This window comes from Myxine glutinosa, chromosome 2 (assembly GCF_964187855.1).
Source record: "Myxine glutinosa chromosome 2, kmMyxGlut1.1, whole genome shotgun sequence".
Lineage (NCBI taxonomy): Eukaryota > Metazoa > Chordata > Myxini > Myxiniformes > Myxinidae > Myxine > Myxine glutinosa.
Window position 1 is genome coordinate 176,923,415 of NC_136262.1, and position 23,056 is coordinate 176,946,470.

Below are 23,056 nucleotides of genomic sequence, written 5' to 3' on the forward strand. Positions count from 1 at the left end.
GCATGTGGTGAGGTGGAAAGAACTGGGAAGTGGCCATGTGTTGTGTGCAGGAAGGGTGTCAGAGTGAACTCCATTCAATGTACAATGTGCGCTGAGTGGGTTCATCAAAAATGTAGTGGTCTGAGGTGGTCATTAACCACTGTGGCAGCTACATTCAAGTGTAAGGTGTGCATAGAGGGAGCTGCAGATGGAGGAAATGTTGAGTTGGATCTTGGAGATGGCAAGAAGCTGGAAGGTGTGAAAAAATTTTGCTACCTCGGAGACATGCTGAATGGAGAAGGTGGATCAGACTCGGCAACGGTTGCTGGAGTGAGATGTGCATGGAAGAAATTTCAGGAACTGAGTGGCATGCTGACGAGGAGGGGAGTGTCGTTGAAGCTGAAGGGAAAGGTCTATGCTGCATGTGTGAGAAGTGTTATGATTTATGGGAGCGAGACATGGGTAATGAATGTAGAGCAGCAACGAAGGCTGGAAAGGGTGGAAATGCGAATGGTTCAGTGGATGTGCGGAGTATCCTTGAGAGAGAGGAAGACAAATGATGAATTGCGAAAGATGATGAGAATAGAGCCTGTGATGGATGTTGTGAAGAGAAACAGGTTGAGATGGTTTGGTCATGTGTTGAGGAAGGATGAAAGTGACTGGTTGAGAAGAGTGATGGAAATGAATGTAGAAGGAAGTAGAGGACGGGGAAGACCGAGAAAGACTTGGCTAAAGGTGGTGGAAGAAGAAATGTGGGCAAGGGGGTTAACAAGGAGAGATGCAGAAAATAGGGCAAAATGGAGAAGATGATCATGGAGCCTGCAAGGCTAACCCCCACTCTAGCAGGGAAAATGGCCTTAAAATGCCTGTTGTGTGTTGTTGTTCTATTCAATTGCTCACTGACAGTGCAACTAACTTTTACAATCCACATTTAAGGTGTAACATCGATTAAGGTTTGACAATATATTGACAAATTAAATATCTTTGTCAAAGTGTTCTTAAGGCTGCTCGGGCACTCTAGTTGTGCCCATCGGTCTTGTAGCGCACCTCAGACCCATAAGCCACAACAAAATGTGCCGAAAGATGCCCATGGATACCCATCAAATATGTAGTCTAAGGTGCGCTGCAAGACCCAAGCCTAAATGCTGCGAACGTTATCTATAACCACAATTTGCTGTGGTAGATGCTGCATAGAATCTGTGCTCTCATCACTTATTTTGGTTAAATTGGAAAACTGTGTTCCATGTTCAGTGTTGGAAAATATGTACAATACATACTTGAAAGAGCTTTCAACTGCAGTGTCACCTGGGTATATAGATTGCTTTAGATCTGAGAATAAACCTTATTGTGTCATAAAGTACAACTTTGTGCGGACAAACGTGCATACGCAAAGTTGAACTATTCGTGTCTGTTGTGTGACGTCTGTACAACCGTCACAATAGCCTCTACCACCCTGTGAGCTTTCTAGTCTGAGTTTTATTCTTAACCTGAATACAAAATGTTGGATTTGTGCATTGCAGGCCAGGCATCGTATCACAAAGGCACTCTCCTTCTGACAGACTCCGAGGGAGTCGGAGTCCTGTTTCCTTGTCTAACAATGTCCTGCCTTGTTTGTTTTTTTTTGGTTTTTTTTGTTACCACCCCCCCGAAGGCAGGAAGGGCATCCGGCCGCAAAACATTGCTTCAAAAAGGGGACCAAAAAACAACAACAACCACGGTCCCCGAAAAAGGCCAACCCCCGCTTTGCGGGGAAAAATGGCCTCTAAAGGTGTTTTTTTAATTTTTTTTTTTTTTTTTTTTTTTTTTTTTTGTATACAAGATCGAGGCTCGTGAAAGAGCGAACATTAATCACACAGAAAGACAAACCGACACATAAAACATATAACATCGGGAGCGGTAGACAAGATGGGGAGAGAGGGGGAAGGACACAAACACAACATTTGAGAGCAGCCACCGAGAGACATGGAGACATCGAGAGATCTGAGAGAGGGCGAGGGCTTTGGGGGGGGGGGGCATGGGAAGGGGGCGGTGGGAGAGGTATAAAACATATGGACACTGCCAGGACTTCCAGGAAAGAAGTTGGAATTTCAAACAAGGTGGATCTGGGGTGAATTAGCGGGGGTAGAAAAGATCAAGGTTTTGGATGGGGGAAGATAAGAGATGGTGGTGAACAGCTGTTTTAAAGACCTGGAGGGAGGAGTGGGATTGAAGGGAGTGAGGGAGTTTGTTCCAGAGGCGGGAGAAAAGAGGAATGAAAGAGTGAAGGTGAGCAGAGAGCCGAGATTTCGGCAGTTTAACCATCAGAGGGTTGCTGGCAGATCTTGTGCGACCTGTAGGAATATTTGGGGGACAGAGCACAGAGAGAGCTGGGGGTGCAAGGCCGGAGAGGAGTCGGTAGAAGACAGAAAGACCACCTACCTGCCTGCGGTGAGTGAGTGAAAGGCCCTCAGAGATAGCTTCATCGCGGGAGATTCCAATAATTCTGAAAGCTTTGGTTTCAACAGCATGAAGCCGAGCTAGGTGTGAGGCAGGAGCACCGGCCCATAGGGGAGAACAGTATTCCATTGAGCTGCGGATGAAAGCCTTGTATGTGGTGAGGAGCTCAGGTGTGCCGAGGAAGGACTTCGCACGACGGAGGATGCCCAGTCGGCGACTGGCTTTGGAGGCCAGCTTGGAAATGTGGTTTTCCCAAGAAAGATCATGGCAGATAGTGAGACCCAAAATCTTGAGCGACAGAACTTCTTGGAGAGGATTGTTGAGAAAGTAGATGGGAGGGTTGTCCAGTCGATCTTTTCGGAGAGACATAGTAAGAGTGTGAGATTTGTCAGGATTGAAAGACATGTTCCACTTGTTTGACCAGTCTGTGATTTTGTCCAGGTCTTCAGAGAGTGAGGAGGCAGCAGACTGCCGATCTGAGGGAAGAGGAATGGAGCGGCAGAGAGTGGAGTCATCAGCAAAGAGATAGAGAGGATTTTCGAGAGAGTCAGAGAGATCATTGATGAAGACCAGAAAAAGCACGGGGCCCAGAACACTGCCTTGGGGAACTCCAGCCTGAACAGGAAGAGGAGATGAGAGAAACCCATTCAGGGCCACACGTTGACGACGACTAGAGAGGAAGTCCGCCAGCCATGCGTGGAGATTTCCATGGATACCAAAGGAGGAGAGTTTGGTGAGCAGAGCGGGGTGCCAGACCGTGTCGAAGGCACGTGATATGTCGAGGGAGACGGCTCTAATTTCCTGTTTGGCATTGAGGACCTCCATCCATTGTTGAGACAGCAGAAGCAGCATGTCCAGAGTAGAGTGACCTGGTCTGAAACCAAATTGATGATCAGAGATCAAGCCATTGGAGAAGAGGAAAGATTTCATATCCGAAGCAATGATGGATTCCATGACTTTGCTGATAATTGGGAGAAGGCTGATTGGTCTGTAGTTGCTAGGATCTGTTTTTGCACCTTTTTTGTGCAAAGCGGTGATGTTGGCTGATTTCCAAGCAGATGGCAGTTGACCTTGAGCAAAAGAGAGGGTGAAGAGAACAGAGAGAGGGTGAGATAGAGCAGCAGAGCAGGATTTTAGGACCCGTGGGCTGATGCCGTCGGGTCCAGTTACAGAATCAGAATCAGAGTCGAGGGTTGACAGAAACTTTTCCACCTTGTCAGGAGGAAAGGACACGGAGTCCAGGAGCAGCAGGGTACGACTGGGTATGGTGGGTACAGAGAGGGATGGGTTTGGGACACAAGATTTAATGAATGTAGCATATTGTAGCATATTGTAGCATGCTTTTCATCATAGACAATGAGTGGTGCTTGGTTTAGTACGATTACATTTACATCCGTGCATAAAAACCGAGTTTGAATTTTGTCCGTCTATCGCTGAGCTGTTACGAACAACTGTACCTGTTCAGTGCTGCCACCTGGCAGGCAAGTTTTATATTACACCTCACATGATGCCACTTGAAAAGCTACAGAAAGGTCTGTCGTACAAATGATTTTTCAAGTGACCTTTGTGCAGCAACTTTGCCATGAGTAATTGCTAATATGTTATCTTGCATATAGTTTGATCCATGTTTGTCCTGTTTGGTTAATGTTGGCACCCATTTATTTATTTGAGTATGTTCCTGGAACACCTGTATGATCTCGGGCAAAATTTTTCCTCAAGGCTAAGGATTTGTCGGATGTTCTTCCCTGCTCTGTAAAGCATTTTGTACATATTTTAAGCTTGTTCCTGTCCTTGTGCATCACCTACTGGGCAGTTAACACTCATCGCACAACCATGTGTGCTGATGCGTAATGAGTCTTGAACATTTGTTTTTCGGAATCGCTTCATTTGTTGGATTACCTTTTTATCAGGATATTCTGTCCATGCTTCAAAGCTCACTTTTGAGTATGTTTTCGTCTGAGCTTTATGTTCCTGTACTGTATTGTATCAAATATGACTAAAACTCTTGGTTCTGGTGCCAATAAGGAGGAGAGCAGCATCATAGACAATGATTTTCATATCGGGAAGGAATGCAGTGCAGCATCATACACCATGATTTTCATGTGGGAAGGAGTGCAGCGCAGCATCATGGAGCATGATTTTCATATTGGGAAGGAGTGCAGCATCATAGAGCATGATTTTCCTATCTGGAAGGAGTGCAGCATCAAAGAGCATGATTTTCATGTCGGGGAGGAGTGCAGCATCATAGAGCATGATTTTCACATTCCAAGGTGCAGCATTTTATGGCATGCTTTTCATATCGGGGGAAAGTGCAGCATCTTATAGCATGCATTTTCATATCGAGGAGTACAGTATCTTATAGCATGCTTTTTTATATTAAGGAGTGCAGCATCTTGTAGCATGCTTTTTTATATTGAGGAGTGCAGCATCTTATAGCTGGTTTTTCATATTGAGTGCAGCATCTCATAGCATGTTTTTTTATATTGAGGAGTGCAGCATCTTATAGCATGCTTTTTCATATCGAGGAGTGCAACATCTTATAGCATGCTTTTCCATATTGAGTGCAGCATCTTATAGCATGCTTTTTTATATCTTGGAGTGCAGCATCTTATAGCATGCTTTTCTATATCGAGGAGTGCATCATCTTATAGCATGCTTTTTCATATCGAGTGCAGCATCTTATAGCATGCTTTTCCATATTGAGGAGTGCATCATCTTATAGCATGCTTTTCCATGTCTTGGAGTGCAGCATCTTATAGCATGCTTTTCCATATTGAGGAGTGCAGCATCTTATAGCATGCTTTTCCATATTGAGTGCATCATCTTATAGCATGCTTTTTCATATTGAGGAGTGCATCATCTTATAGCATGCTTTTTAATATCAAGGTGTGCAGCATATTATATCATGTTTTTTAAAAATCTTGTGGAGTGCAGCATCTTATAGCATGCTTTTTCATATTGTGGAGTGCAGCATATTGTCGTATGCTTTTCATATTGAGGGGTGCAGCATATTGTATGATGCTTTTCATATTGAGGAGTGCAGCATATTGTAGCATGCTTTTTCATATTGAGCTGTGTAGCATCTTAGCTTGCGTTTTCATATTGGGAAGGAGTGCAGCATCTTTTATCATGCTTTTTAATATTGGGAAGGATTGCAGAAGGTGTGAAAACATTTTGCTACCTCGGAGACATGCTGAATGGAGAAGGTGGATCAGACTCGGCAACGGTTGCTCGAGTGAGATGTGCATGGAAGAAGTTTCGGGAACTGGGTGGCGTGCTGATGATGAGGGGAGTGTCGTTGAAGCTGAAGGGAAAGGTGTATGCTGCATGTGTGAGAAGTGTTATGATTTATGGGAGCGAGACATGGGTAATAAACGTAGAGCAGCAACGAAGGTTGGAAAGGGTGGAAATGCGAATGGTTCGGTGGATGTGTGGAGTATCGTTGAGAGAGAGGAAGACAAATGATGAATTGCGAAAGATGATGGGAATAGAGCCTGTGATTGATGCTGTGAAGAGGAACAGGTTGAGATGGTTTGGTCATGTGTTGAGGAAGGATGAAAGTGACTGGTTGAGAAGAGTGATGGAAATGAATGTAGAAGGAAGCAGAGGACGGGGAAGACCGAAAAAGACTTGGCTAAAGATGGTGGAAGAAGAAATGCGGGCAAGGGGGTTAACAAGGAGAGATGCAGAAAATAGGGCAAAATGGAGAAGATTGTCATGGGGACCGCAAGGCTAACCCCCGCTCTAGCAGGGAAAATGGCCTTTAAAATGCATGTTGTTGTTGTTGTATTGCAGCATATTTTAGCGTGCTTTTTCATATATGAGTGCAGCAGTTTTTAGCATGCTCTTTTCATATTGGGAAGGAGTGCAGCATCTTATGGTGTGCTTTTTACGGCGTAGCCCATAGGGCAAAGCCGCCTAAAACGTCCCCTCAAACGTATACCAATAAGACCTGAGGATTTGGTCACATGCCAGGGTGATGTGATTACGTCTGATGTCATTACGGTGGTACAATGGCTGACTCTCCACACTCCGGCATTTTGATTCCAATTCGTTCAGGCCGAACATATCGTTGAAGCTGTCATATATCACAATCGCCATGCTCTACCTTTACGTTTTTCATTCAGTGTGGAACACAAACAAACTGATTGTTAAAATGACAATCAAATATCGAAAGCATTGGCGGTACGGTTCTTCCAACAACAAGGTACGTATGGGCCTTCGACTTCATGGCTCGCCTCCGGGCCGCTTCGGACAAATTAAGCCCAGGTTTCTTAATACAGTAGTGTATCGTTTCAGTAATATGGTTTCCGTAATAATAATAATAGTATAGCATATATGACCATACCACTTTAATCCCAATGTCGTGAATACAAAGTTGATGGATGGAAGCAGTGTATGGTTCATGAATCGATGATAAGCGGTGTATGGTACTAACAACTGTGGAAGTAAGGAATTCGCCTCGGTTTTTTGATAGCATGTTATTAACACAATCCATGTGGGGTATATAGATTGCAGTAGATCTTCCCTCAGTTCTGTAAGTAAAACCTACATCATGGATGTTGGGATTCCTTCAAATTTCTTTGATTAATGTTACAAACAGCATTAGCGACTGTTTAAAAAGCTAATCATTTGTGTTTGTGGTTTATAATGTCTACAAGCCCGGCTACGCCGCTGTTAGACTTTCAGTCTTGTTTATATCAGGAAGGAGTGCAGCATCTTTGCATGCTTTTTTATATCGGGAAAGAGTGCAGCATCTTTTAGCTTGCTTTTCCATATAGGGAAGGAGTGCGTGCAGCATCTTTTAGCTTGCTTTTCCATTTTGGGAAATTGTGCACCATCTTCGAGCAAGGTTTTTCATATTGGGAAGGTGTGCAGCATTTTAGAGCATGTTCTTTAATTTTGAGGTGTGCAGCATCTTGTAGTGTACTTTTCATATTTGGAAGGAGTGCAGCATGTTATGGTGTGCCTTTTTTATATATCGGGAAGGAGTGCAGCATCTTGGTGTGCTTTTTTATATTGGGAAGGAGTGCCGCATCTTCGAGCATGCTTTTCATATCGGGGGAAATGTGCTGCATCTTTTAGCATGCTTTCCCATATCGGGAAGGAGTGCAGCATCTTAGAGCATGCCTTTCATATTAGGGAAATGTGCAGCATCTTAGAGCATGGTTTTTCCATTTTGAGGAGTGCAACATCTTGGGGTGGTTTTTCCTATCGTGAAGGAGGGCAGCGTCTTCAGGCATGCTTTTTCATATCGGGAAGGATTGTAACCTTCTAGACCTAGACCTAGAGCATGCTTTTTACATCACTAACCCATAATGCCCATGTGAGATTTCTCCCTCTTGTAGGAAATATTTTTGCCCATGTTCGGTTGCTTCTTTTTTTCTTTTTTTTCCAAAGTTTGAATTGTATTGGAAAATTTGAAAGGATTGGTTGGCTGTTGGCTTTGAAGATCGCTGCCATGGTTCTTGTCAAAGTTGTGCGAGATTTCGGCAAATGTGTGAAAGCTAGAGCCTCTGTGTCGTTCTCCGAGCCCTTTGGAATTTTGAACATGTTATCCATATATTCCATACAGCAGCATGGCCTTTTGATTTTGTTTCTAGCCTGTCCGCCCACACAGTGAGACGAGGTTTTTCCAATCGTGTTTGTGTCCGTTTAGCTGCCCAGGCCATTCCTGTTTTTTTTTAACCATTTGAGCTTTTTACGGCGTAGCCCATAGGGCAAAGCCGTCTAGAACAGTTTGTCCATCCGTATGTATATATGTATGTTCCCTCAAACGTATACCAATCAGAGATGAGGATCTGGTAACATGACATGGTGGTGTAATTACGTCTGATGTCATTGCGGCGTACAACGGCTTACTTCTCACTCTGCCATTTTGATTCCAATTTCGTTCAGGTCGAACATATCGTCGAAGCTGTCATATATCACAATCGCCATGCTCTACCTTTACATTTTTCATTCAGTGTGAAACACAAACAAACTGATTGTTAAAATGACCATCAAATATCGAAAGCATCGGCGTTACGGTTCTTCCAACAACACGGTACATATAGGCCTTAGGCTTCATGCCTTCATGCCTCACCTTCGGGCCGCTTCTGACAAATAGCCCAGGTCTCTCAATGCAGTAGTGTTGTTTTTGTAATAATAATAATAATAATATTGTTTATACTAATAATATCGTAAATATAATCGTAACAATGCAATCCCTTTGTCGTTATTGCAAAGCTAATGGATTGAAGCGGTGTATGGTTCATGAATCGATAATTATAAGCGGTGTACGGTACTAATAACCGCGGAAGTAAGGAATTAGCCTCGGCTTTTTTTCGAGTCATATCATTTTTGTAATAATGACAACGTAACGTTAATATTGTAGTAAATCTAATTGTAACACTAATCCCTTCGTAGTAACTGAAAAGTTACTGGAGGTTAAAATATATTATCATCTATATATTAACGTAGTGACAATTTTGTCTGTCCATCGGCCAACCCCCGCTTGCGGGGAAAAATGGCCTCTAAAGGTGGTTTTTTTTTTTTTTTTTTCCATCAAGCTATGTAATTACGTCTATGATGTCATTATGGGGTACGACGGCTGACTCCACCGAGAGACATTTACATTTTTGTTGTCGAAGCGGTCGAACCCGTCGTGTGTTTTGACACATGGACAGCTGTATGTTGCAGCGAGTAGAGTACTACGGCTACACCACTGTTAGACTTTGTCTTGTTTATCAAATGTTCAACACACCTTTATTATATGAACATGGAGACCACAAATTAATAAAATTTGCATTTTATCTTATTTTATTTTATTGCCACCACAGGTGGACTGAGGTTACGTTTTCACCCCAGTATGTCTGTTTGTCTGTCTGTGAACATGATATATCAAAAAGTTGTGGACGGATCTGGATGAAATTTGTTGGACAGGTTCGTGTGTGACGAGGACGAAATTGATTCGATTTTGGTGAAGATCCGGATCTGGATCCGAGAATTTTTTAAATATCTAAAGTCACTTAGCTCTTACACGAGATTACATTTATTGGAAAGAAGATTTATGAGAAGAGGAAGAAGTTCAAGGAGTGGCAGAAGGCGAAGGGTATGTGGGCAGAAAAGGCAGAGCATGAAAGTTATAAGGCAGCCAGGAAGGCTGCAAAGAAAGAGGTAGCAAAGGCACAGGAGGCATGTAGGAAAATGTTCGGAGAACGCCTGGATTTGGAAGAGGGTCAGAGAGCGGTATTCAGGATTGCAAAGCAGATAGCGAAAGAGGTGTGATGTGATGCGGGTGAGTTGCTTGAAGGATGAAGTGGGACAAATCGTTGTGGACCCCGATGAAATTAAAGGAAGATGGAAGAGATATATGGAAATACTGTTGAATACAGAGAATGAATGGGATGGCAGCATCGAGAGTAACGCAGTTTTCGGACCGGCAGAGAAGATAACCGAGAAGGAAGTTGAGGAAGCGATAAAAGCAATGAAGAGTAGAAAAGCGGGAGGGCCGATGGGAGTTGTGGGAGATATGTTGAAGGCAGCGGGAAATTGGGGTGTGAAGAGAATGACAGAGATCTGCAATCTGGTGGTGAAGGAAGGCCGCAATCCAGTTTGGGAACTGAGTACCCTCGTCCCTCTATACAAGGGGAAAGGTGACCCTCTGGACTGTGGCTTGTATCGAGCGATAAAGTTATTGGAGCATGGAATGAAGGTATTGGAAAGGGTGTTGGAGAGGAGGATAAGGAAGAAAGTGAAGATTGACGAAATGCAGTCTGGATTTATGCCAGGAAGAGGAACAACAGGCGCGCTTTTTATTGTGAGGCAGTTGCAGGAGAAGTACATGGAGAAGAGGAAGAAGTTGTTTCTTGGGTTTGTTGATCTGGAGAAAGCATTCGATAGGGTTTCACATGAAGTAGTGACATGGGCATTGAGGAAGTTAGGAGTGGAGGAATGGTTGATCAGAGTAGTGATGGCAATGTACAAAAGAGCGCGCACAGCTGCAAGGACGAAGGACGGGAACAGTGGTGAGTTTGAGGTGAAGGTGGGAGTGCATCAGGGGTCAGTACTAAGTCCACTACTATTTGTAGCTGTGATGGAGGTGCTGGCTCAACGTAAAGGAGGGTTTACCGTGGGAGTTGTATGCAGATGATCTGGTGTTGATTGCAGAATGTATGGATGGACTGAAGGAGAAGATGAACAAGTGGAAGGAATGTATGGAGACAAAAGGTCTGAAGGTGAATATCGGAAAAACGAAGGTGATGGCAAGTGGTAAAGCATGTGGTGAGGTGGAAAGAACTGGGAAGTGGCTGTGTGCAGGAAGGGTGTCGGAGTGAATTCCATTCAATGTACAATGTGCGCTGAGTGGGTTCATCAAAAATGTAGTGGTTTGAGAGGGCCATTAACCAGTTTGGCAGCTACATTCAAGTGTAAGGTGTGCACAGAGGGAGCTGCAGATGGAGGAAATGTTGAGTTGGATCTTGGAGACTGCGTGAAGCTGGAAGGTGTGAAAACGTTTTGTTACCTAGGAGACATGCTGAATGGAGAAGGTGGATCAGACTCGGCAACGGTTGCGAGAGTGAGATGTGCACGGAAGAAGTTTCGGGAACTGAGACGTGCTGACGAGGAGGGGAGTGCCGGTGAAGCTGAAGGGAAAGGTGTATGCTGTATGTGTGAGAAGTTGAAAGTTATAAGGCAGCCAAGAAGGTTGCAAAGAACCATAACCAACATAACCATAACCAAAGAACCATTCATAACCAACTCCTCTACCTCCCAAAGTATCGACTAATGCTGTTGCTTCTAGGCTGCTCCTCAACTCCAAAGTAGCCTCACCGACTGAGGCTGCTATGAAGTCAAAAAGGAACTCTCCAAGACGATTTCATCATCTCCTCCAACACCCTTGCTTTCTTCCCCTTACATCAGGGCTGACATTGATGCATGACAGGGTGTTTCCTCCACCAAAGTAAGGAGAGCAGCAGATATTGATGGCATCTATCCTGAATTATTGAAGAGTGGACATCATGGATATGATTGGTTGGCTTCTCTTTTCACTAACATCCATGCAACTGGAGATGAGTTAATGCCATTGCCATCCTTAAACCAGGGAAACCTGCTGACTCATCTCGCTATCAGCCCATATCTTTTTTGTGTATGATATTCAAGATGTTTGAGCATGTCCTTCCGGTCAAGCTCTCTCCACTGGTAGAGCCCAACCTTCCCAAGGAACAAGCTGGCTTCAAATATGGTAGTAGCGCATTGAGGCTGGCTACCAATGCGCATTCAAGGTGTGTGTTGCACTAATTGATCTTTTGTCAGCATATCTTATGGTTATGGTGCCATGGTGTTCTGTTGAAAGCTGCCTGGCCTTTCCAGTGCCAAGCCACAATGCGTGTCATTTATTCTATGCTTAGCAATCGATGATCTCGGGTTTCACTCTGATCAAACAAGCTCCATAAGGACTTTGGATGATTTTCTTCCTCATGGGTTTGTTTTAGCTCCAATACTCTTTAACATATATGTGCGCGACATGTACCACCTCCAGAAAGATTGCCTACACAGATGATCTTGCCCTTCCTACCCAAGCAATCAACCTTGAAAATCTCAGCAGTACCCTGTCCCATGACTTAAGGGTAATGGAGCAATACTTCATCTACTGGCACCTCCGCCCAAACCCAACAAAGACCACAGTTCCCGCTTTCCATCTCAGCAACCGACTGCCTAACAGAAAACACCAGGTTTCCTTTTGTGGCAAACCTGTCAAGAACAAACCGTTCCCCAAGCACCTTGGTATCACCCTTGACCGCTTGCTCATGTTCCGTGAACACCTCCAACGGGTCACAGAGAAGATCAAGACCAGAGTAAACATCATCTGGAAACTAGCAGGCACCAGCTTGGGATCAAGTGTGCGCACCTCACACTGCTAGCCTTGCTCTTGTGCATTCTTCAGCGAAATACTGTTCTCCTGTTTGGGTTGAGAGCAGTGATGCACCTACTGCTAAATAGCTTGCTTGTGTATTAATGAAAAACAATCTTGTGTATTAAAAATGCATAATGAACACCAGAATGTCACTCAGCAGAGCGCATACCTCCACCAGGCTGAACAGTTTACGTTTTGTATAGATCTGGATCTGCACCTGAACTGAAATTGAATCGGCTTGTTCTTGTTGCATAAGCATAACCAACTCCTCCACCTAGTTTTGTCATAACTCAAACATAACTTATTGAAATATGCTATACTGTATTTTGGTCCCATCTCTCAATGGTGAAGAATCACTTAAATAAAAAAATAAAAAAATTCTCTGATCCGCATTCGAATCTGCACTAAAATCGAATCAATTCTTCCTTTTTACATAGAACATACCCAACCTGCCCACCAAGTTTCATCCAAATCCGTCCATAATGGTTAGAGTTATCCTGTTAACAGCCAGGCAACATTCGCAGTCCACCTACTGTCGGAGGTAATAAAACTTCAGTAACTAGAACGGCACTCAGTAGAGAGCATTGCCTCCGCCTGGTTGGCCATATCAGTCAATGGTGAAGAATCACTTAAAAATTAAATAATTATCATATCCGAATCCATATTCAGATCGACACCAAAATCGAATATATTTGTCCTTGTCAGACACCCAACCGGTCCATCAAGTTTCATCCAAATCTATCCACAACTTTTTGAGATATCCTGCTATGTATCGTTTTTCGCCCTATCTCCCAATGGTGAAGAATCACTTTAAAAATTCTAGTAGCCGGATCCGAATCCGGATCTTCACCAAAATCTAATCATTTCGTCCTTGTCACATACGCTACATCTCTGCCAAATTTCGTCCGAATCCGTCCACAACTTCTTGAGATATTTTGTTCACAAACAGACAGGGGTGAAAACATAACCTCCATCAACCTTTGGTGGCGGAGGTAACTCAAGAGTTCATAGAACCCGTTACGTCACGCAGTGTTAAAATATACACAGCACTTCAATTGAAACACAATAATGATTTTATAGTTCGTTTCAAAAGAAAATTCTGGAGGTTTAGCACTATGAAGCAGTCTTGTACACCACCACATGTCCAATTATTGTAAAACTGTAGGTTATTATTATTATTATTTTATTTTTTTTGTATGCAGAATCGAGGCTTGTGTACGAGGTAACACATTGAACATGAAAACATGCACATACACATAAAACATGCAATGAATGGAGCAGGAGAGAATAAGGGGAGAGAGGGAAGCCCACAAGCACAACAACAGAAGAGAGCAGGGACGTCGGTAGATCTGTAGAAGGTGGAGGGCTGGAGGAGGAGGGAAGGGTACACGGTATAACTTTCACGAGCCTCGATTCAGTATACAAAAAAAAAAAAATGAACACTTCTAAGAATTTCAGGAAAGAAGTTGGGGATTTAAAGAGGTGGATTTGGGTTGTTTTAACGGGGGAAGAAAAGATCAAGGTTTTGGATGGGGGAAGATAAGAGATGGTGGTGAACAGCTGTTTTAAAGACCTGGAGGGAAGAGTGCGATTGAATAGAGTGAGGGAATTTGTTCCAGAGGTGGGAGAAAATAGGAGTGAAGGTGAGCAGAGGGTCTTGATTTTGGCAATTTCACCAGAAAATGGTTGCTGGCAGATCTTGTGCGTCTGCAGGAATATTTGGGGGACAGAGCACAGACAGAGCAGGTGGAGCAAGGCTGGAGAGGGGTCGGTAGAAGACAGAAAGACCACCTACCTGCCTGCGGTGAGAGAGAGAGAGGCCCTCAGAAGTCGAGGCTCCCTCCAGTGACACAAACCTCTCTGAAATAAATGGTTGGTAACCCTTTTGAGGTCGATTTCTCACAATGACCATTGCATTTGGAGTCATACTAGTCGAACTCCGCTCCTGATGTTCCTTTCCCCGAGCATAACAGTTGGACATCAAGTGTCCAGGTTTATGGCAAAAAGTGCAAGTAGGCCCGGAGGAGAACCTCGTGGTCTGCCAAGGCATGGGGGCGGCGGTCTGCCTCGAGCCCCCCGGACGATAGGTCTGTCTTGGAACCGCAGTCTTCTGATTTCTATAAGTCGTGGTGTCAGAGTGGTTCCTCCTTTTCATCTCGAGGCCGCCCACATGGATTTTCATTCTCCGCCCCTGATGTACCATAGCTCCCCTGGCTAGGTCTGGGCGAGAAGTTCGGTTTGTGGAACCCCATCCTGTGTGTTAAGGCATAGTCATCTGCCATGGTTGCTGCCTCATACAGCTTTGGTACTTTCCTTTCCTCCAGATGAACTTTAATGTCCTCGTGGACACACTGTTGGAATTCCTCCACCAGGATCAATTGTCGCAATAGTTCGAAGTCTTTCCCAACTCCGTTTGAATCACACCACCTATCAAACATGGTTTCTTTCAATCTGGCAAACTCCACATGGGTCTCACTCTCCCTCCTCCTGGCATTCCGGAATTTTTGCCGGTAAGCTTCCGGGACCAATTCATAGGCTTTGAGAATGTGTTTCTTCAATACCTCGTAATCTGCACATTGGTCAATCGGTAAAGCCGAATAAATCTCTTGAGCTTTACCCACCAGAACACTTTGCACTAGTATGGACCAGTACTCCTCAGGCCAGTTTAACAGTCAAGCGATTTTCTCAAAGTGTGGAAAAAAACTTGGCTACCTCCTTTTCATTGAAGGGTGGAACCAGCCTCACATGTCTGCCAACATCCCAGGTGTTTTGACTAGGTGTCGAACCAGTCGGCATGGATGGTACCTCTCCCCGTTCTTTCATTACATCCAGCTCCTTGAGTCTAATTTCCTGCTGAAGCACCATTTCACGATCCCTTAACTCCCTTTCGGCTTTTCTCTCCTCTGTTTTTTCTCCTCTAACCTTTCCTGGAGTTCTCTTTCAACTCTCCTTTCCTCTGCTTGGTTCTCTTCTCTTCTCTCTTCTGCTTTCCTTTCCTCTGCTTTTAATCTTTCCTGGAGTTCTCGTTCCACTCTCCTTTCCTCTGCTTTTTTGTCTTCTAACCTTTCCTGGAGTTCTCTTTCCTGTTCTGCTCTTTCCTTTTCTGCTTTCCTTTCCTGTGCTTTTAATCTTTCCTGGAGTTCTCGTTCCTCTGCTTTTTCCCTTTCCTGGCTCTGTAATTGCATCTCCAGTTTCCGTGGAGTTCTCCAGTTCTCCAGTTCTTCCGTCATCTCCAGTTCTCCAGGCTCCACATTTTCTTGTTCTTCTGGTAACCAATCCCAGGCTACCTCTTCCCATGTTCCTAATCCCACCATAGATTGTATCACCACTGTCTGCATCTCTGCCTTCTTCATATTAGTTCGGACCTCCAAGCTAAAATGTTTGGCCAATTTCCAGAGGTCTGATTTTACTAACGCTCTGAACTGTGCTTCACTAGGGGTCACTGCAAACTTCTCTGCATCAAACTCCATGGTGACTATTGTTAACACCTGTTAACCTTCACACAAGAAATGTAAAAAAGAACTTTTTTTTTTGGAAAAATTTAGGAATGTTGGAACAAGTTCCAAATTTGGGAATGTTAGGGAATTCTTTCCCGGACTAAATCTAGGGAATTTTATATCCCGGGCGCAGACCCAATTTCGAGCCCACGAGTCAATTGGACGAGCCCCCAATTTCTGTTACGGGGTCCTCCCCTATCCCCTGGTCTCGGTAAACCTCCGAACCCCGAGATGGTCCCCGGCAGAAAGATATGTTATCCTTGGTTGAAATTAATCAATAATGAAACCCTCAATGAACACATCAAATGAAACAATCAAATCAATAATGAAACCACACCAAGGGTTATGAACAAACATTAATATATTATAAATCACACCGGAATCACGACACAAATAATAATAGCAATTCACCCTACAATCCCTATCTGAAGATGGTACCACCTTCTCTAGTCCTTTACCCAAACTCACGGCACTCCCCAATGTCTCTGCACCAAGGCGGTCAATTCGCTCCAGCGATCGTTGGATCAATGTCCGATCAAAATCAATTGAGGCGTGGACGATCGAAGCAACCCAGAGGTCACGTGGTCCAACACCCCGCAAAATAGCGGTGGAATGGAAGCCCTCCCAAAGATGCGCTCCGACGTACACGTTTGCGGTTCAATCAGCGAGTCTCCGTATAATCCTCCAAAAGCCACTTTCTGGCACAGCCGTCCCCGGCAACCCACCGGGGAATAATGCCCGGCTGACGCGACAAAAACCTTTTCACTGAAGGTAGCGCACGTGGCGAAATGGCGGACGGCTTTCACTCGAGCCGGGGCTTTGAGGCAAGGATACTCCGGAACCTCAATGCAGATACCCGACTACCCAGGCTCCACAGCACTCCGGCGATATCACCTATCGCACGAACTTCCTTTCAAGGACGCAAAGTTCACTCGCACTGTACGCTCGGTCCGGAGCTTCCAAAAAAACGTCTTTTCACGATCTCCTCACGCTTCTTCTTCCTCGCTCCCATTTCCTTCTGGGTCACGATCCGATTTCCGGCCACCTTTTACCAGGAGCGCTTTTAAACCTTTTAACCACAAAAAACCCTTTCCCTTAAGCCGCAATAAGCATAATATCTAGAACCAACCATGATAACAATAACAACCATAATTAGGGCCGAATCCGTAACATATGTCGGGTCATTATTTGGTTTGTTAAAACTTGATCTGTGCATTTGCTTTGGTTTTTGGACTACATACATACATACATACATCATTATTTGGGGGGGGGGGGTTTTTTGCCTGAAGTCTTTTTTAAAATTACATTTAGATGCAGTAAACACTCCGTCGAGAGAGCTTCTCAGCATGTACAGGGTCCGGCTGGGAGGTGTGATGATTTTCAGAAAACTCGTACACTTATTTTTAGTCGAATTTCAATTTTTATTTTTTTTAAAGACTACATAATTATATAATGCCATTTAATACACTGTAACAAAGACATTTAAAAAAATGTAATTCATGTTTGAATTGGGTATAACAATGCAAGTGGGGGGTCGAGCGCATGCGTGATGGCTGTTGGTTACTCGTTGTTAGGCGCCATTTCAGTAGCCATGGAGCTGTGGACGATTGAACATCACGTCTTTGTTGTTGAGACGTTTATTCAAACGGGTAGTTCGGTGGTGCTTACACAGCACAGATTTCGTACTCACTTAAATGTTGGACGATGTGGTGCCGTTCCGTCTCGAAACACAATATTGAAGTGGGTAAAAAACTTCAGGACAACTGGATCTGTGAGGCCGGGAGCAGCTCGGGGAGGTGATCGAACCGTTAGGACCCCGGAAAACATCGAAAGGGTTCGACAAGCTGTGGAGGCCAGCCCTCGTCGGTCAGCGGTACGGCACGCTCGCGCTCTACGGATGTCAGACAGATCAGTTCGTCGAATTTTGCACTTGGACCTTCATCATCACGCGTACAAAATCATGGTGGTTCAAGAACTGCAGCAGAATGATTTCGTACGGCGGTTTACGTTCGCAGAAAGAATGCTGGAACTGCTGAGGGATGCTGCTGTGATGAGAAATGCTGGAACTTTTCCGCGCGTCTTCAAGAATGCTTGGACAAGAACGGCCGCCATTTAGATGTCATTTTTCAAACATGAATTACATTTTTAAAATGTCTTTGTTACAGTGTATTACATGGCATTATATATGTAGTCTTTAAAAAAAAAAAAATTGAAATTCGACTAAAAATAACTGTGCACGAGTTTTCTGAAAATCGTGACACCTCCCTGATGGACCCTGTACATTAAAGCTTGCACAGATTCATTATTGTTTACACATTTGATAGTGCACCCCAAAAAAACGTATTTTTATGATTGCATATTTTGATTGCAGCTTTTCTCCCATTTTTCAGGTTAACATGGGCACCGTTTCCTCTTCGACGGGTGAGTTGAGCGGTGTAACCACGTCATCACCCAATACTGTACCACTGTCTTTTGATGGTGGGTTACCGGTTCCCTCTTCCACGTCATCGACATCACCCGTTGCAATGCCACCTCTCCTTGCTTCTGGACCTGAACTCGATCGCGCTTTGTCATCAGCCATGTCTGGTTCCTTGTCAAGGCATCATGTGCATCCTGTTCATCCTGATGTGCGGCTCAAGCGATTGCCATTTTACGACATGCTCGATGAGCTTGTGAAACCATCTAGTCTTGGTAAGTTCTTCCTAATAGTTTTCCACGGTTCCCCTCAGAATTGCTTCTTCTTCAAAGCAAAATACCACTTTTGTCTTCATTGTAATATCAAGCGTTGTATTTTATTTTATTTTTATTATTATTATTTTTTTGTATACAAGATCGAGGCTCGTGAAAGAGCTAACCTTAACCACACAAAGACAAACCGACACATAAAACATATAACATGGGGAGCGGTAGACAAGATGGGGAGAGAGGGGGAGGAACAAACGCAACATTCGAGAGCTGGGACATCGAGAGATCTGTGGGAGGGAGAGTGCTTTGGGAGGGAGGGGGGAGGCATGGGAAGGGGGGGTGGGAGAGGTATAAAACATATGGACACTGCCAGGACTTCCAGGAAAGAAGTTGGAATTTCAAACAAGGTGGATCTGGGGTGAATTAGCGGGGGTAGAAAAGATCAAGGTTTTGGATGGGGGAAGATAAGAGATGGTGATGAACAGCTGTTTTAAAGACCTGGAGGTAGTAGTGGGATTGAAGGGAGTGTGAGAGTTTGTTCCAGAGGCGGGAGAAAAGAGGAATGAAAGAGTGAAGGTGAGCAGAGAGCTGAGATTTCGGCAGTTTAATCATCAGAGGGTTGCTGGCAGATCTTGTGCGACCTGTAGGAATATTTGGGGGACAAAGCACACAGAGCTGGGGGATCAAGGCCGGAGAGGAGTCGGTAGAAGACAAAGACCACCTACCTGTCTGCGGTAAGTGAGTGAAAGGCCCTCGGAGATAGCTTCATCACGGGAGATTCCAATGATTCTGAAAGCTTTGGTTTCAACAGCGTGAAGCCGAGCTAGGTGTGAGGCAGGAGCATCGGCCCATAGGGGAGAACAGTATTCCATTGAGCTGCGGATGAAAGCCTTGTATGTGGTGAGGATCTCAGATGTGCCGAGGAAGGACTTCGCACGATGGAGGATGCCCAATCGGCGACTGGCTTTGGAGGCCAGCTTGGAAATGTGGTTTTCCCAAGAAAGATCATGGCAGATAGTGAGACCCAAAAGCTTGAGCGACAGAACTTCTTGGAGAGGATTGTTGAGAAAGTATATGGGAGGGTTGTCCAGTCGATCTTTTCGGAGAGATATAGTAAGAGTGTGAGATTTGTCAGGATTGAAAGACATGTTCCACTTGTTTGACCAGTCTGTGATTTTGTCCAGGTCTTCAGAGAGTGAGGAGGCTGCAGACTGCCGATCTGAGGGAAGAGGAATGGAGCGGCAGAGAGTGGAGTCATCGGCAAAGAGATAGAGAGGATTTTCCAGAGAGTCGGAGAGATCATTGATAAAGACCAGAAAAAGCACAGGGCCCAGAACACTGCCTTGGGGAACTCCAGCCTGAACAGGAAGGGGAGATGAGAGAAATCCATTCAGGGCCACACGTTGACTACGACCAGAGAGGAAGTCCGCAAGCCATGCATGGAGATTTCCATGGATACCATCGGAGGAGAGTTTGGTGAGCAGAGCTGGGTGCCAGACCATATCGAAGGCACGTTGTATGTCAAGGGAGACAGCTCTGATTTCCTGTTTGGCATTGAGGACCTCCATCCATTGTTGAGACAGCAGAAGCAGCATGTCCAGAGTAGAATGACCTGGTCTGAATCCAAATTGATGATCGGAGATCAAGCCATTGGAGAAGAGGAAGGATTTGATATCCGAAGCAATGATGGATTCCATGACTTTGCTGATAATTGGGAGCAGGCTGATTGGTCTGTAGTTGCAAGGATCTGTTTTTGCACCTTTTTTGTGTAAAGCGGTAATGTTTGCTGATTTCCAGGATGCTGGCAGATGTCCTTGAGCAAAAGAGAGGGTGAAAAGAACAGAGAGAGGGTGAGGTCGAGCGGCAGAGCAGGATTTTAGGACCCATGGGCTGATGCCGTCTGGTCCAGTTGCAGAATCAGAGTCGAGGTTTGACAAAAACTCCTCCACCTTGTCAGGAGAGAAGGACAGAGTCCAGGAGCAGTTGTGTTCGACTGGGTAAGGTGGGAACAGAGAGAGATGGGTTTAGGACACAAGATTTTGAGGCAAACACAGAGTTGAGCCATTCGGCTTTGTCACGTGCGGTGTCAACTGTGTAGCCATTTGAGGTAAGGGAGGGGATGGAGGGGGAACAAACACCAGAAACGGATTTGACCAGACGCCACCAGGATTTGGAGGAAGGAGACAGGTTTGAGAGTTCATTCTTGAGTGTGTAGAGATAGTGCTTCCTGGCACTCCTGAGGGTAGACACACACTTGTTCCGAGCTTGGTGGAAGGAACTGAGATTTCCTTCAGTTGGATTAGCCTTCCAAGAGGCAAAGGCAAGTTGTTTCAGGGCAACTGCCTCACCACAAGATTCAGTGTACCATGGACGGGAGGAAGGGTAAGAGAACTGAAGACGAGATGGGATAAATCTGTGCATGAGAGAGAGCAGTTTGCTTTGGAAGAATTCCCAGGAAGAATTGATGTCAGAGGCAGTGGAGATGGGAGACCAGTCCAGATGATTGATGGCTGCTTGAAGACCGTGCCAGTCGGCCTGAGTGAAATGCCAGACTCGCCGACGCTGAGGAGGCTCTCTGAGAATGGCCAGAGAGATGTCCACTTTAACAAGCACATGATCAGAAGAACCGATTGGGGCAGAAGAAGAGCAGCAGACATTAGCAGGGAAGTTTGTCATAACCAAGTCGAGAAGAGAAGATACACCATTGGCTGAGATCCGGGTCGGGAAATTGACAGATTATGTCAATCCCAGTGAGTCACAGAAGTCCTTTGCTGAGGTGCCATGGCTGGTGAGAGATGAACCCACACCCAGCCAGCTGGCATGATGACAGTTGAAGTCGCCACATATGAGGAAGAGAGAGTTGGGATGAGTGGATAGAAGTTGGTCCATGTTGTCAGACAGTGAAATGTAAATGGAGTCATCACTGTTTGGAGGACGGTACAGAACACATATGAACAAAAGGTGGGAGCGGAGAGGAAGCCGTAGCCAGAGGTACTCCTGGGGGTGAGGTGGAGAGAGGGCAGTGCAAGGAGAGCGAGGAAGAGTTTTTGATAAAGATAGCCACCCCACCACCAGGACGAGGCTCAGGTCTATCATACCGGAGGAGGGAGTAACCAGGAAGAGATATTAAGGAATCAGAGACATCTTGAAGGAGGAAAGTCTCTGTTAAGCAGATCAAGTCTGGATTGTCAGAAGCAACCTGTATGGAGAGATCAGTCAGGTTTGAGCGAAGGCCCCGGATGTTTGAGGTCCATACTGTTAATGTAGAGAGAGGGGGAGCATCGGGTACAGGACAGGGGAGGGGAGAGGTAGGTAAGATGAAGGATGAGAGCGGGAGGTAGGGAGAGCAGTTGATAGTGTGTCAGAGATTACAGAAGAGTTACAAGAAAGGGAAGGATGAGGAGAACGAAAGGTTTGATGGTGAAGGGATGAGGCACAGTGAGGGGTTGTTTGAGGGGGGGGGGGCAGAGGAAAGTAGAAGGTTGGGGGAGGTGGAGGTATGAGATAGAAGGGAGACAAAGTGGGGAGGAGGCAGCTTTGAGGAGGAGGGGGGAGGAGGGAGAATTGGAGAGGAATGGTATGGGGGGAGATTTGAATGGGAGGGGTTGGGGGGGAGTTTTGAAGGGGAGGAGTGAGGGGGGAGTTTAGGAGGGGAGGGGCAAGGGGGGAGTTTAGGAGTGTTGGGGCAAGGGGGGGGGATTTGGAGGGGAGGGGCAAGGGGGGAGTTTAGGAGGGGAAGGGCAAGGGGGGAGTTTAGGAGTGGAGGGGCAAGGGGGGAGTTTAGGAGTGGATGAGCAAGGGGGGAGTTTAGGAGTGTAGGGGCAAGGGGGGGGGGATTTGGAGGGGAGGGGCAAGAGGGGAGTTTAGAAAGTGGATGATTAATGAAAGATGAACATTGATAACAAATTGGGTTTATTGTGATTTTCAAGTTAGCAATCCAATTAAGAACGATGGAGGAGGGATGGAATGAATGTGAATTTAGAGCATGTAGTGATTTAGAGTTATAAGAGATTGAATTTATTTTTTTTGAAGTGGAATGAGTTGGAGAGGAAATTGAAAAAAGCCTTTTAAATAGGAAGAAAAACAGCGTGTTGTAATATACCACTGAATAAAACACTGAAGGGGAAAGTTTAAACATATTTAAATAATATTTAAACAGAACCGTGAACAATCTTATATGCACAAAATACCAACGGGGGGGAGGGCCGAGAGGGACCACCACGAGTCACGTGAACAGGGCAAAAGGTGGATGGCAAGGAGGTAATGGGAGCGGGGCGAACAGCACACCTGGACAGAAGTACAGGATGAGACAACAGCACACGGAGAGAAATGAAAATAAATGTTTTTGGTTTGTTTTTTTTGGTTTGTTTTTTTTGGGGGTGGGGATTTAAAATGTTAGACAAAGAGTATTATGTTCGGGGTAGAAGGGAAAAATCTAAGAGCCAAGCAAAACACGAAGTAGGGGACTTAAGTTAAGGGTGTCGTACTGGTGAAAAATTGAGAAAACTACATTGGTACCTTTGAGAGGCCTTTACACAAAAACAAAGTCAAGTTAATATCT

The 23,056-nt window shown here is 45.1% G+C and overlaps 1 protein-coding gene across 14 annotated transcripts in view; it reads left to right on the forward strand.

The window, feature by feature from the left end:
* The window catches only part of LOC137418316 (E3 SUMO-protein ligase PIAS2), a 200,918-nt gene that overhangs the window by 89,699 nt on the left and 88,163 nt on the right, over positions 1–23,056 (forward strand). For all 14 annotated transcript variants that reach the window (XM_068104351.2, XM_068104354.2, XM_078771969.1 and 11 more), the window contains one exon: positions 18,201–18,501. In XM_068104351.2, coding sequence (XP_067960452.2) covers positions 18,201–18,501 — 301 coding nt within the window. The remainder of the gene's footprint in view (positions 1–18,200; positions 18,502–23,056) is intronic.